Raw genomic sequence first — 12,624 nt, forward strand, 5'->3', positions numbered from 1 at the left:
TGTATTGTTAAGGTCACCATAGTGGGCTTCTGAGGAAAAATAAGTGGGCAATTTAGACTCCTGTTTGTTATAGATAAACATTTGATTTCCTCCCATTTGATTGGTTTAGTCACCTATTTGATTAAGTAATAAAAACTTCAAAATCAAGTGCAAATTCTGATGGAGTATGAAAAAAAAAATGGGTATGTCTATCCCCAGTAAGAGTATTTACACACACTGCCACTTGATGTGGCCAGAGTACCTTCCATTCATTACAGAACCTCTCGCCCTGCCTTTACATGCAAAGATGTCTCTCAATTTGGAAATTCCTTCAAGATGGAGGGATAGCACTAATAGGCTGCTTTTGCAGCACCTGGGATTTGGGGACACTTTTTTGTAATATAGGCAATAACAGTCCAGGCCTTACCAGCTCTAGGGACTAATTTCAGTGCAATCTCTTTTTGCTTCCCCTTGTCTAGAGTCAGGCACTGATGATTACATAATATTACTAAAGGTTCAGTCATCAGTGAGCATCTGGTTGAAAAATAGTAGACTAGATGCTGAGGGTATCCACATAGTAGAGCCCTGTTTTCATTTTGGGGCAAAATAGAGTCTGAAAAGCGATGTTAATCCTTTTCTTCAAAGAATTTAGCATTCAGTGGGAGAGAGATATAGCTATTATATTACAAAATAAGCGAAATTTTTATGCTGAAGGTATAGCAGGTGGAGTGATCAGTTGTTTTTCTTTTTTTTTTTTTTTTTTTGAGGTGAATTAGAGAAAGTGTCTTCAAAGTTTTGAGCCAGGGTTTTAGATGATGGACATGAACAGGTGGCTGGACTGAGTTCCCTAAAAGATTAATGTACATAAGAGTCCATTTCAACTTGGAATGTTTCATAATTTTAAAGAGTAAAGTGTCCTTTGTCACACACCTTGATTCTCAGTTGAGGATTCTGTTTGATCAGACCCTTTTACTAGGGTCTCTTAAACCACTGCTTTGTTGTGCTTCACCTTGTTATTTTGATTGCTTGAATTTGTGGGGATGAAGTTTAAGATCTGGATTCAGGTAACCTTTGATTCTGTATTTCATTCATAAAAATATAAGTGTTAGAGGTCTTGCTATGTCCAGATGCAGCATTTCTTGAGCTTTTCTGAGAATTTGAAACCTAAAGAATTTGAGAAATCTAGGTTAATTTTTTTCAATTACAAAGCAACTTGGTGGCTAATTTTGAATTTTTATAATTTTTAGTTATAGAACAAAGTATTTCTTAAACTTTTACAGAGAAGGCTCATCACCCCCAATGAACTTTGACTTTTTAAAAACATCAGCATTTACGTTTAAAGCTATGAAATTATTTTCATCTAAATTTAACTGAATTTTTTCAGTGGCCCCAGGCAGCCTTAGTTTGTGTTTTTTCAAAATACCCTGGGAAATGTTGATACCTTAGCAGTACAGTCTTGACAAAACATTTCCTTGTTGAGTAGTATCAGAATCTCAAGAAGGACATGCTACTGTTTTTGAAATTATGAAGCATTACAAATTGGATGTTTTTCTCTGAGTAGAATACCTTTTCAGGAGCTCAGTTAACTCCCTATCTTTTTTTTTTTTTAAGATTTATTTATTTATGCATACAAGAGCTGGGGTACAGGCCAGAGGTGTGGGAGGTGAGAGGATTCACCAGCTGGGGTACAGGCCAGAGGTGTGGGAGGTCAGAGGATTCACCAGAGACAGAGTGGGGAACAGAACAGGCAGACTGATGAAGTACACTGCTGAGGGGAACAGCGGGGAGACAGGGGAAGTCTGCTGCGCCATGTGGGCAGCTCCCTGGCCGGGGGTCGAACTCGTGCTGCAGAGGCTGCGGACAGCTTCATAGGTTGTGTCTTAACCCCTTGCGCCACCAGGGTGCCCCTTAATTCCCTATCTTAAAGGGCTACAACTTCTTCTAGATTCCTGTATTGCAGACACTTGGCAGTTAAAGGGCTCTCCTGTTTCACATTCCTCAGATTGGAGCGTGTACGCATTTATGTGAGTTAGAGGATTCATGTCTGTGAAGCAAAACATGTATCCCACATAAGTAAGTGGCTGCTGGGCATCCTGATTTCTAAGGAGAATATCGGGATTTGAAAAAGAATTTGCTTTTATTTCAGAGGAGATAAGAAAAGGGAATGAGACTCCTACTGGAGGAGTTCTAGTTGCTTTTGACTTTGAAAGATGCAAGAAATCAAAGACAGTGAGGTAATGAGAAAGAGCCAGCAGAAATGTATGCAGTTTGACATCATCTGATCATCTCCCACCCCCAACTCTGCTTTCTAATTTTGTTGGCCGTTCTCATGTGGGGAGCCTGGTTGGCTGGTGGTGTCTGGACTGCTGGAAAAGAGCAAATGGCATATGTAACAAGGCCGTCACAGTTACGCACAAATTAGTAGGTTTCTGGCATTGTTAGCTCAGCTTTCCTGCACCTAAAGGGACGAACCTTTCTCTAGTTTCTGGCTAATACACTGTGCATCTGGAGACCTTTCAGCAGGATGGAATGGAGGACTGTAAGGGCATGCAGATGGTTCGGAAGCTTTACTACCTACTGGCTTCCCTGTGCATTGATGATAGGAGGGAGAGTGGAGAGAGAGCAAAAATGTGTCCTTCATGGTATTAGGTAGGAAAAAGTACCCTAAGGTTCCCTGAAAGCATGAGATTATCTACAGTGAACTATCTTTGTACAGGAGGTCCTAACCACTAGTAAGAGAAAAGGATGTAGGGTCTCTCTGGTGGCGCAGCAGTTGAGCGCTGGGCTGCGAAGCTGCCCGCAGCCTCTGCAGCGCTGGTTCGATCCCCGGCCGCTGGCGAGGGTCCCACATGGCACACAGACTTCTCCTACTGCGCCTGCTGCTCCCCTCAGCAGTGTATATCGTCAGTCTGTCTGTTCTGCTCCCTGCTCTGGCTCTGGTGAATTCTCTCACCCTCTCGCAATTCTGACTGTACCCAGTGCTTCTATAAATAAATAAATCTTAAAAAAAAAAAGAGAGAGAGAGAGAGGAAGGGATGTAAAAGTATGACATTCTTGGGCCTCCCCTGGTGGCGCTGGTGGTTGAGCGCAGCGCTGTGAAGCTGTCCGCAGCCTCTGCAGCGTCGGTTCGATCCCGGCTGGCCGGCAAGGGTCCCACATGGCGGAGCAGACCTGTCCTGTCTCGCCCGCTGCTCCCCTCAGCAGTGTATTTCGTCAGTCTGCCTGTTCTGTTCCCTGCTCTGTCTCTGGTGAATCCTCTCACCCTCCCGCGCATCTGGTCTGTGCCCCGGTTCTTGTATAAATAAATAAATAAATCTTAAAAAAAAAAAAAAAGTCCGACATTCTTAAAGATGTAGGCTTTTACTTCAGTGTAAAAAATTATAGTGTATAAAGTCTTCTGTTAGCACTGCCTAGTTTTATTGTAAAGAGAAATTTATGGGGCCAAATCAGTTGGCCCTTAATGTCACAGAGGAAATATTTTCTTTTTGTGTTGTACATTCTGCCTTTAAAATCTTTAAATAGCCACTATTGTTTTTGAAGTCATTTGTAAGAAATAAATATTTTTAAAAGATAGTTAAAACATTTTTGAGGATGTGATTATAGGGAGGCAGGGTTTTTATGGTTTTGGTTTTTCTTGAGAAACATACTAATTGCTGTGTCTCTTTCCTCCTGGAAGAAGTGATTACTCAAAGGCACAACCGGTTAGGAAAATCTCTCATTTTGGTTTTCTGGTTTCAGAAGATTCTGCTTGCAGTAAAGGACCAGTCTGCCATGTGTTCTGGCATCTGTGCCCACATTGTGTGAAGGCCTCAGTGCCACGCCTGCTCTTCAGATGACTTGGTATCAGAGTCAGAACAAGGAATCCTGGGGAAGACTGACTGGCTCCCTGTTTGCGGCGTAGTGGGGGGTGTTTTTTATTTAATGTGCTAGGACACGTAATGATGTAGACAGGTACTCATGGTTTGAGACACCCTAAAGGAAAGCTAGTTCCAAGCATGATCTTTGCAGGCACACAGCTGTGAATTCATTGACTGTGGATTTAGTCATATTCAACAGACCCTTTTTCATATTGCTGCCCCTGTTTCCTACATTTTGTTTTTATCTGTGTAGGGAAGATCATGGGCTGGCCTAAAGGTGGAAAATGAAAAACAAGAGTAATAGAAGAAACCATTTGCTGTTTATCTGACATACTGATTATTGATTGATTGTCTCACTAAGTTCACCTTAAAGCCATATGAATTTAGTGATGTTATTCCCATTTTCAGGTGAGTTGAAAGCTCAGAGAGGTTAAATGACTTTGTCACGTACCCAGAGGAGTTAGGTGGTGAGAACAGGAATTGAACGAAAGTCTGGGTCTCTGACGCCAAGTGCAGTGTCCTCAGCCACTATATTACTTTTCCTCCATCCTGCTGCTGAGAAGTAGCTCCCAGCAGGTCTTGGGCAGAAGAAAAAGCGCTCCAGTTCTCTTGGTTGAGTTGGTTCTTTTGTTTACTGTCTGTGCTGCTTCTCCCTTCTCCCCCAGAACTTAGCCTGTGCATCACATACACTACTCAGTAAATATTTATTGAATAAACAAGTGTGTGCAATTAACCATGGAAACTGAAAGTGAACTGAGATTTTTGTAAAATTTGTGTAAGCATGCTGTATTTGTAAATATGTTAAAGTACATCTTAGACTAGTATTTTATCAGGTTTATTCCGACATTTGAATAAGAATAACATATTTAGGTGTTTGAATAAGAATAAAAGGTGCAATCCCATGGGATTTCTGGAGATCATCAACGGTCTGAACACTCATTTCCCTCTGCCCAGCCATTCTCCCAGTGCTGGTCTTGTCCCTCTCCGTTTTCATACTGCCATCAAAGGGACCTTTCTGCTCTTCTGTATCCTCCGTCGTGCCAGTAAATTGTTATTTTCACACCTTTTGCTTTTGTACATTCCTCTCCTTTTGGTTGGAATGCCCTTCCTCATCCTTTTGGTTTGACTCCCTGCTCCACATCATTTCGGGCTGGGCTGGGCTGTCTTCTCTGACTCCTCCAAACCCAGGTGGCCCCCCCCCCTTCTGTGTTCTTGTCAAGCATTTATGGGAATGGATGGTGTAATTGGCTACAAGTCTGCCTCTGTTTCTTTGAGCGACGTGTATTATATATTCCTTGAGGTCAGGGACTTGGGGGTTTCATCTGTCTGTGTCACAGCCTGGCATGTGGAGAGCAGACAGTAATGTGAGAAGAAAACAAAATGAAACAAAATAAAGGGTATAGTTTGCCGAGTCCCACCATAAATCTTAGAGAACCATCCCATTTTATTTTATTTTTTTTTATATCATTGTTCAGTTTTTTTTTTGTTTTTGTTTTTTTTTTTGTTTTTAAATTTTATTGTTATATTCCCCATACAATTGCAGCCCCCCATTCTGACCCCAATCCCTCCCCTCCTGCCCCCGCCCCCCTAAAAGTGTCTCTGGTTCATAGTTTTTTGTTGATTTTGATTTTCACTTTCTTATAGTTATTCATTTTCCTGGTCCCTTATTTAAGTTTTCTAGATTCCTGCTATGAGTGAGACCATCCGGTATTTTTCTTTTTCTTTTTGGCTTATTTCGCTGAGCATGATCCCTTCCAGCGCCATCCATGTTGCTGCAAATTGCATGTGTTTATCTTTTTTGAATGCTGAGTAATATTCCATGGTATATATGGACCACATCTTCTTGATCCAGTCATCCATTTTTGGGCATTTGGGTTGTTTCCAAAGCTTAGCTATTGTAAACAGTGCTGCTATAAACATAGGGGTGCAGGTGAGAACCATCCCATTTTAGAGATGGAGGACAACCTGTCTGCGCCAGCCCCCCCTTTTTAGAGGGGAAGGTGCTGACTTCTTGAGGTCATGCAGCATAGCAGAATAGGCAGGACTCTTGTCTTCCAACCCAGTGTCCTTTCTTTCATTGCTTTTGAGGGGAATTTTTTTTTTCGCTTATTTTAAAGACAGGAGTTATTTAATGTAGAATATTTAGAAGGTAAACAGAAGACAAAAGCGTCTTCCTATTCCCACCTCCAGATCCAAATACTCTCCTCTCTGTTCAGAAGTGTGTGTGTCCTGTAGCATGTGGTGACAACTGCTTGCACTTTTGGATGCTTATGGAATAGGCCCTGCTTGAAGTACACTGACTTACTTCTCACAGCATCCCTATAAGGTGGATTCTGTTACCCCCACTTTAAAGAATGAAGAAATGGAGGTTTAGAGGCATCAAAAATATTTCAGGGTCACACAGCTAGTGAATGGTGGAGCCCAACATTTAAACCCAGGCAGTCTAGCTGTTACACACTTTGTCTCTATACATAATATTTCATAATCTACTTTTTAAGAAAATTGAAAATCAGTTTATATACAGTAATATCCACCCTTTCTAGGGGTACAGTCAAATGAGTTTTGATATAAACCGCTACAATCAAGATCTAGAGAGTATTTCCATCAAAAGGTTCCATTGCATTCTCAACTCCTGACAACCACTGATCTTATTTCTGCCTTTATAATTTTGCCTTTTCTTGTATTTTGTATAAATGCAATCATTTAGTATGTCTCTTCATTTAGCATGATGTTTCTGAAATTTGTGTTGTTGCTTATAGCCATATTTATGTTGTTTTTTTAATTGCTTGGTAGTTGTATGTGTCTCACAATTTTTTACTCTGTTTACAAGTTGAAGGACATTTGGGTTATTTCTAGTTTTTGACTAAAATTAAAGCTGCTATGAATATTATTTTTAAAAGATTTATTTATTTATATATACAAGAACTGGGGTACAGGCCAGAGGTGTGGAGGGTGAGAGTATTCACCAGAGACAGAGTGGGGAACAGAACAGGCAGACTGATGAAATACACTGCTGAGGGGAGCAGCGAGCGAGTCAGGAGAGGTCTGCTGTGCCATGTGGGTAGCTCCCTGGCCAGGAATCGAACTCGTCCTGCAGTGGCTGCAGACAGCTTCATAGGTTGCATCTTAACCCCTTGTGCCACCAGGGAGGCCCCTGCTGTGAATATTCTTGCACAGCTCCTTATGTGGGGATACGCTTCATTTCCTTTTACTTGCCCAGAAATGGGATTACTGGGTTCTATGGTGAATGTAAATTTAGCATTGTTAAGAAAGTTCCAAACTGCTGTTCAAAGTAGCATTATCCTTTTTTATTCCCCCCCAGTAATGTCTCAGAGTTCTAATAGCAGCTTATCCTCACACTATTTATTGATGGTATTTCTATTCAGACACTAGCAAAACAGTGTCTGGGGAAAAGGTATTGTTTCAATTAAGGATTTATAAATTTTTTCTTTTTCATTTTCCTTCCCACTTTGCAAATATGTATTGAGTGTCTTTCAATGCAAGGGAGGTAGATGAGGCTGAGCTGCTGTACTCTCAAAACTCCCTGCGTTGTCCTGTGAATGGGGGCTGTGGCAGACTGGGGATGCATTTCATTCTTATACTTTGCCTATTTTCCTGCTGTAACAGATTCCTCAACATGGAGGTTTGTGTCCATGCCTTGGTAAGCTTTCAGTTTCTGAGAAAACTGGTGGGGAGAAGGTGGCTCCCGCTTAGGTGAAAACACCAGCGAGTGTCAAGGTGGTAGCTGCTTCCGTAAGTCAGCTGGGTAGGCTTCCCCGGTCAGTCTGTTGGGGTAGCTGCTGATTGCCTCCCCTGATGATGTCTAAGGAGTTTTGGACAAGCTATAGTAAATGAGAGAAGGTTGTGAATCTCAAATTTTTTGGTGGGTTGCTCTTGTTACAATATATTGTCTCAGATTGTAGCCGGCATTTTAAGAACTTTTATTTTCTTTCTAAATGGAAAAGTCAAATGTGTGCTGAGTTATATCTTTTTTTTTTTAGAGATTTTATCAGCAAACTTTGCAAATTCCTGAGAAGTTACTCTCTATTCACTCATTTGCTCATTCATTGAGCATGTTTGCCAAATAACCAGTTATGTTTATGGTACCTTCTTCACATTGTGATGTGGCTTGTTTCAAAGTAACTTCTCCCTGAAGTTACTTCAGGGAGTTTTTCATTTGGCACCTCCCCCTCTCCCAATTTGGTATCTTTCATCTGTAAACATTTTTAAAACAAATGTCAAGTGAAATAAAATAGTGCCTTGTTATAGTTCCTAGTTGCACTTCTGTGCAGGCTTTGTACACGGAGGGAGGGAGGCAGAGGAGAGACGAAGGACCTGGGCATGTGATGCTGCTTGTCTGGCAGAAGGCTGTCGTTCTGAGCAGAGAAACCAACTGTTTACTATTTTGGGTGAATGAGGTTGGTTGGTTGCTACGAGCATTTTCTCTAAGGGAACCCTCTTCTTTTCCAGCTCTACACATTGAAATCATCCCAACCCAGCTTTTTGGCATTGAGTAGAGGAGGGAGGTGTCTGTGTCAAGGCCCAGTGCTGACAGGAGGAAATGTTTTCCAGGAGACTTACTGATTCTGACCTTCTGCTGTCACTGCTTTTAATGCTCCACTCCCGAGGAGTAGCTTGGGATCTAGTTGTTGCTGCAAACTTTTGCACTGCAGAAATGAAGTACCCGCTTTAACCTATAGAGCAATGCTAGTCAGGTCTTCAGCAAATAATGAAATGGCCTCCTTAACGAGTGAGGGAAAGAAAATGAGTTTATTACAACACTGGCCTTTGGAGCCTCACATCTCCCCCAGCATGCTAGAGGAGAAGACTGAGATTCACCAGCCCCCCTGCAGGACTCGGCCCCTCTCGTGGATTGTTCTGAAGCCGGGAAAGGACAGCTGCTCAGCCTTGTGCCTGGCACCTTATCACAGTTTGCGGGAAGGTTAGCATATTTGTTTTTCCCTTTGGGAGTTGCATGCTTTTGTTTCCTCCTAAGCTTCCTGCTGTCTTTTATTCCCCCCCCCCCATTCCTATACAGCCATCCAAGCTTGGACTTTGGGTGCTTAGTCTCTCAGGGTTTTCACTAAAGCTCCTTAAAGCTCATTGAGCATTCAGCAGATGGTTAACTGAGCAGAAGTTCACGACCTGATGGGACGGCGTTTAGGATGTTACACTGTCTTACTCTCTTTCTTCCATCCAGCAGAGCTCATATAGCCAAAGCTCATGTAGATTATGGAGGAAAAAATTTTAATAAGGTAGGATTCTTTCCCTTTATGTAAGTCAAATGCAGTGTTTTATCAATTAAACATACACTGGCTCTAAGTACTGTACAAATAAATCCGGAGTCATTGATGATGACTTCCGTTTCGTCTGTCTGATAAATGTTAAAAGCAGGTAGATAACCTCTAAGATCTCTTAGAATAAGATGTCATTTAAAATAAAATGATACTTGGGAGCCTTTTTACTTGTATTGCATGCTAGTTTTGGTTAGGGAAAGTAGTTTGGACTAGCCTTATCATTCTTCTTAGTAATTGTAGAAAACATCCAGATATATGAAAGATAACAGGAAACTCCATTAGGTTAACACCCATCCACTCTTAAGGGAGTTTCCTTTGTGAACATCCCATTTTGTTTTCTGAAACTTGCTTAAAAAAATTCTCTGGGAGTAGCGTGAACACATTTGAATTCTACAGAAAAGTTCAGTTTTAAATTCGAGGAAAGCTGAAGAGTTCTAAGTGAGAAGGGAGGAAGGGAAGTAGGCCCTTTAAATTTTATCAAAGTGAGTAGAAAAGAATTACCAGCATTTTTCCTGTCCTAGTTTGGAAACCCTCTGTTATCCCTTATCGTTATTTGTACATGATCTCTAAAATCCATTGTGTTAATGTCCTAAAATCTTGGCCATTTCTTTTTGATTTTTCATCTCTTTGGGACTTTACTAGCATTTCACAGGGTGATTTGAGCATGGGGAATCAGCAATGAATGAATCCACTGAAGAGGAGATGAGTGATTAGCAGTGCTCAGTTTGCAAAGAGAATAGATTATAAAACTGGTTGAGAGGCAGTTGATTTTTCTTTGAATATCTAAAACTGGACTGATGTCAAGTAACTTGATTAATGTCAAGAAACATGGTGACATTAAAGGGAATATTACTTGAGGGGCAGAGACACAGCGTTGCTCAGTACTTAAGGCTCTGGGCAGTTGCTGCTAACTGTATAATCCAGAGTAGTTTTCATTCCCAGGCTGATCATTAAGATTACCTTTATGTGGGCCTCCCTGATGGTGCAGGTGGTTGAGCGCCGCACCATGAAGCTGTCTGCAGCCTTTGCAGCGCAGGTTCGATCCCGGCCAGCCAGCGAGGGTCCCACATGGCGCGGCAGACCTTTCCTGTCTCGCCCTCTGTTCCCCTCAGCAGTGTATTTCGTCCATCTGCCTGTTCTGTTCCCCACTCTGTCTCTGGTGAATCCTCTCACCCTCTCGCGCATCTGGCCTATACCCTGGTTCTTGTATAAAAATAAATAAATCTTTAAAAAAAAAGATTATCTTTATGTGTAGAGGTCCATAGGAATAGAAATGCAGTCTTGTTGCCATAGGTAGGACGGGAGTGGTAATTTTAGGCAACTACCCAAAGCAGTTTGACGGTATGTTTTTCTGGTTTTATACTGTGCTTAGAACCTTCTGCTTCGAATTCTGCTTGTCTGCTGGATCTCAAGAGGATTCACATTATGTTTTCTACAAATACATATACAATTTTTAAAAAATGATATTTTGTAAATTGCACAAATGAAATAGATTATGTATCACATAGTGAAAGCGTAAGGTGTCTGATGTTACTCCTGTTAGGGAGAGTGGGTATTTCAGGAGTAAAGGTGATTATTTCTTGAAATACCCCAAGAGTTCCAGTGGAAATTACTCTTCCTGGTTTTAGGGATCTATCTGTAATAATAAAACACAATAGTAATCTTTTTCTTCTTTGATAGATTTCTTTTCTCTTATCTTCTTCCTACTTAAAAAAACGTTTTAGAAACTGGTACATATTTTAAAAAATAATTACTTAGGCTTACAGGGGATCACCTATGGTGCTTTTTCTAAGTGTTTTAGTTGGCATCTAGAAATGCCTATAAGGATAGGGACCAGACTTTTTAACTTACCCCTATAGTAGTAGGGTTTTTTTTTTTTTGAATTAATAGACTTTGGCAGGATCAGATCTGCATTTTATAGCAGGAGTGAGTCTTGAAAGATTGATGTTTTGTGGTTTAACATGAGCTTCTGGTATAGCACTGCCCAGTACTATATCTGTACTGCTCACTATGGTAGCCACTGGCCACAGGTATCTTTTGATACTTCAAATGTGGCTGGAGTGAGAAATTTTAAATAGAATACGTGGCTAGTGGCTACCATATTGGATAGCACACTTCTAGACCCTTCATGGTCTGACCCTAGCCAGCCTTTTACTCCCTTTCATACCCTTAATGCTCCAGTTAAATTGGAGCATATTAGTTATTTTCTTAACTAAGTAATTTTTTAACTGTCTAGTATTTCCTGTCTCTAGGTATTGACTTATGCTGTTCATCTCTTATTTCTAAAGATCTTCAACAATGGCTTTAATGTTGATGTTTCTGTGAAACTTACCCAACCCAGTTTCCAGTCTAGTAATTTATTATCTGTAAACTCTTTCAGCATTTACAGTACTGTCTTGATTACAGTGATTTGTTTTACGTTTCATATTTTCTCCACTATATAAATTCCTTGAGGGGCTTACATAGTCTTTATGGTTGTATGTGTGTAACAGGCTTAAGCTTTTCTCTTTTTACCCCTCTATTGTTTAGCAAAATGTGTTTATACTTAGGTGGTTAATGTGCATCAGCTGGCAAGTCCCCTGAAGTTACTGTGCCTCCTGGCACTAGAGGGCAGTATCATACCCATAAGCAAAATGTGTATCCAAAAGGGACATCTGTATTTTGAGCACTCTGTCCTAATGTAATCTCATATTAATAACTGTAGTCTTTAGAAGCTACTCACATCTTTTTTTTTTTAATTTTTTAAAAGATTTATTTGTGCATACAAGAACTGGGGTGTAGGGCAGAGGTGCGGGGGCGAGGAGTGAGAGGATTCACCAGAGATAGAGTAGGGAACAGAACAGGCATATTGACTGAAATACACTGCTGAGGGGAGAAGTGGGCGAGTCAGGAGAGGTCTGCTGTGCCGTGTGGGTTGCTCCCTGGCCGGCCGGGGATCGAACTCATTGTAGAGGCTGCAAATTGCTTCATAGTGCAGTGCTTAACCCCTTGTGCCACCAGGGAGGCCCTACTCACATCTTTAATTGTCAGTGGTACTAATAATCTTTTCCCATAATTTTCTTGAATTAGGATTCATATTATGATGTTTGACCAGGAGTTTGGTCGGTTCTTACTGGGAAGAATCTTGGTACATCTGAGAAATAACTGGCCGAGGCATTGGGTGTCAGAGATTGATTCCTTGAGGGCAGATGCCTTTTGTGGTAGCAGCTGTGCTCCAGCACTGAGCTTATAGTAAAGGATCTGAAATTCTTGGTTGGATCTTGCACTGATGAGCTTGGCTAAATTGCTCTGAACTTGACAAATCAGTTTCTCTTTGTTGTGCAGTGGGTACTATGTCTGCCATACTAACTCTTACGATCAAATCAAATCATGTACGAAAGTGGCTTTGTAAAGTATTACATAAATATGTAAGGTTATTTTCATTCTCAATTCCTGCGTTATACCTAGTATCAGGGCACACGTAGTGGTTGATTATAAGTATTTATGATATC

General features: G+C 41.1%; 1 protein-coding gene across 2 annotated transcripts in view; it reads left to right on the forward strand.

Annotated features, from left to right (window-relative positions):
• Nucleotides 1-12,624, forward strand: part of MRTFA (myocardin related transcription factor A) — a gene marked incomplete at both ends in the record, with an annotated part of 86,005 nt that overhangs the window by 21,970 nt on the left and 51,411 nt on the right. The window contains one exon of one of the 2 annotated variants that reach the window (XM_084254939.1): nucleotides 8,649-8,778. The exons of the other annotated variant lie outside the window; for it this stretch is intronic. Coding sequence (XP_084111065.1) covers nucleotides 8,649-8,778 — 130 coding nt within the window. Of the gene's footprint in view, nucleotides 1-8,648; nucleotides 8,779-12,624 lie in introns of those variants that run through there. 2 annotated transcript variants of the gene reach the window in all.

This window comes from Talpa europaea (assembly GCF_964194135.1).
Source record: "Talpa europaea genome assembly, chromosome: 15".
Classification (NCBI taxonomy): Eukaryota; Metazoa; Chordata; class Mammalia; order Eulipotyphla; family Talpidae; genus Talpa; species Talpa europaea.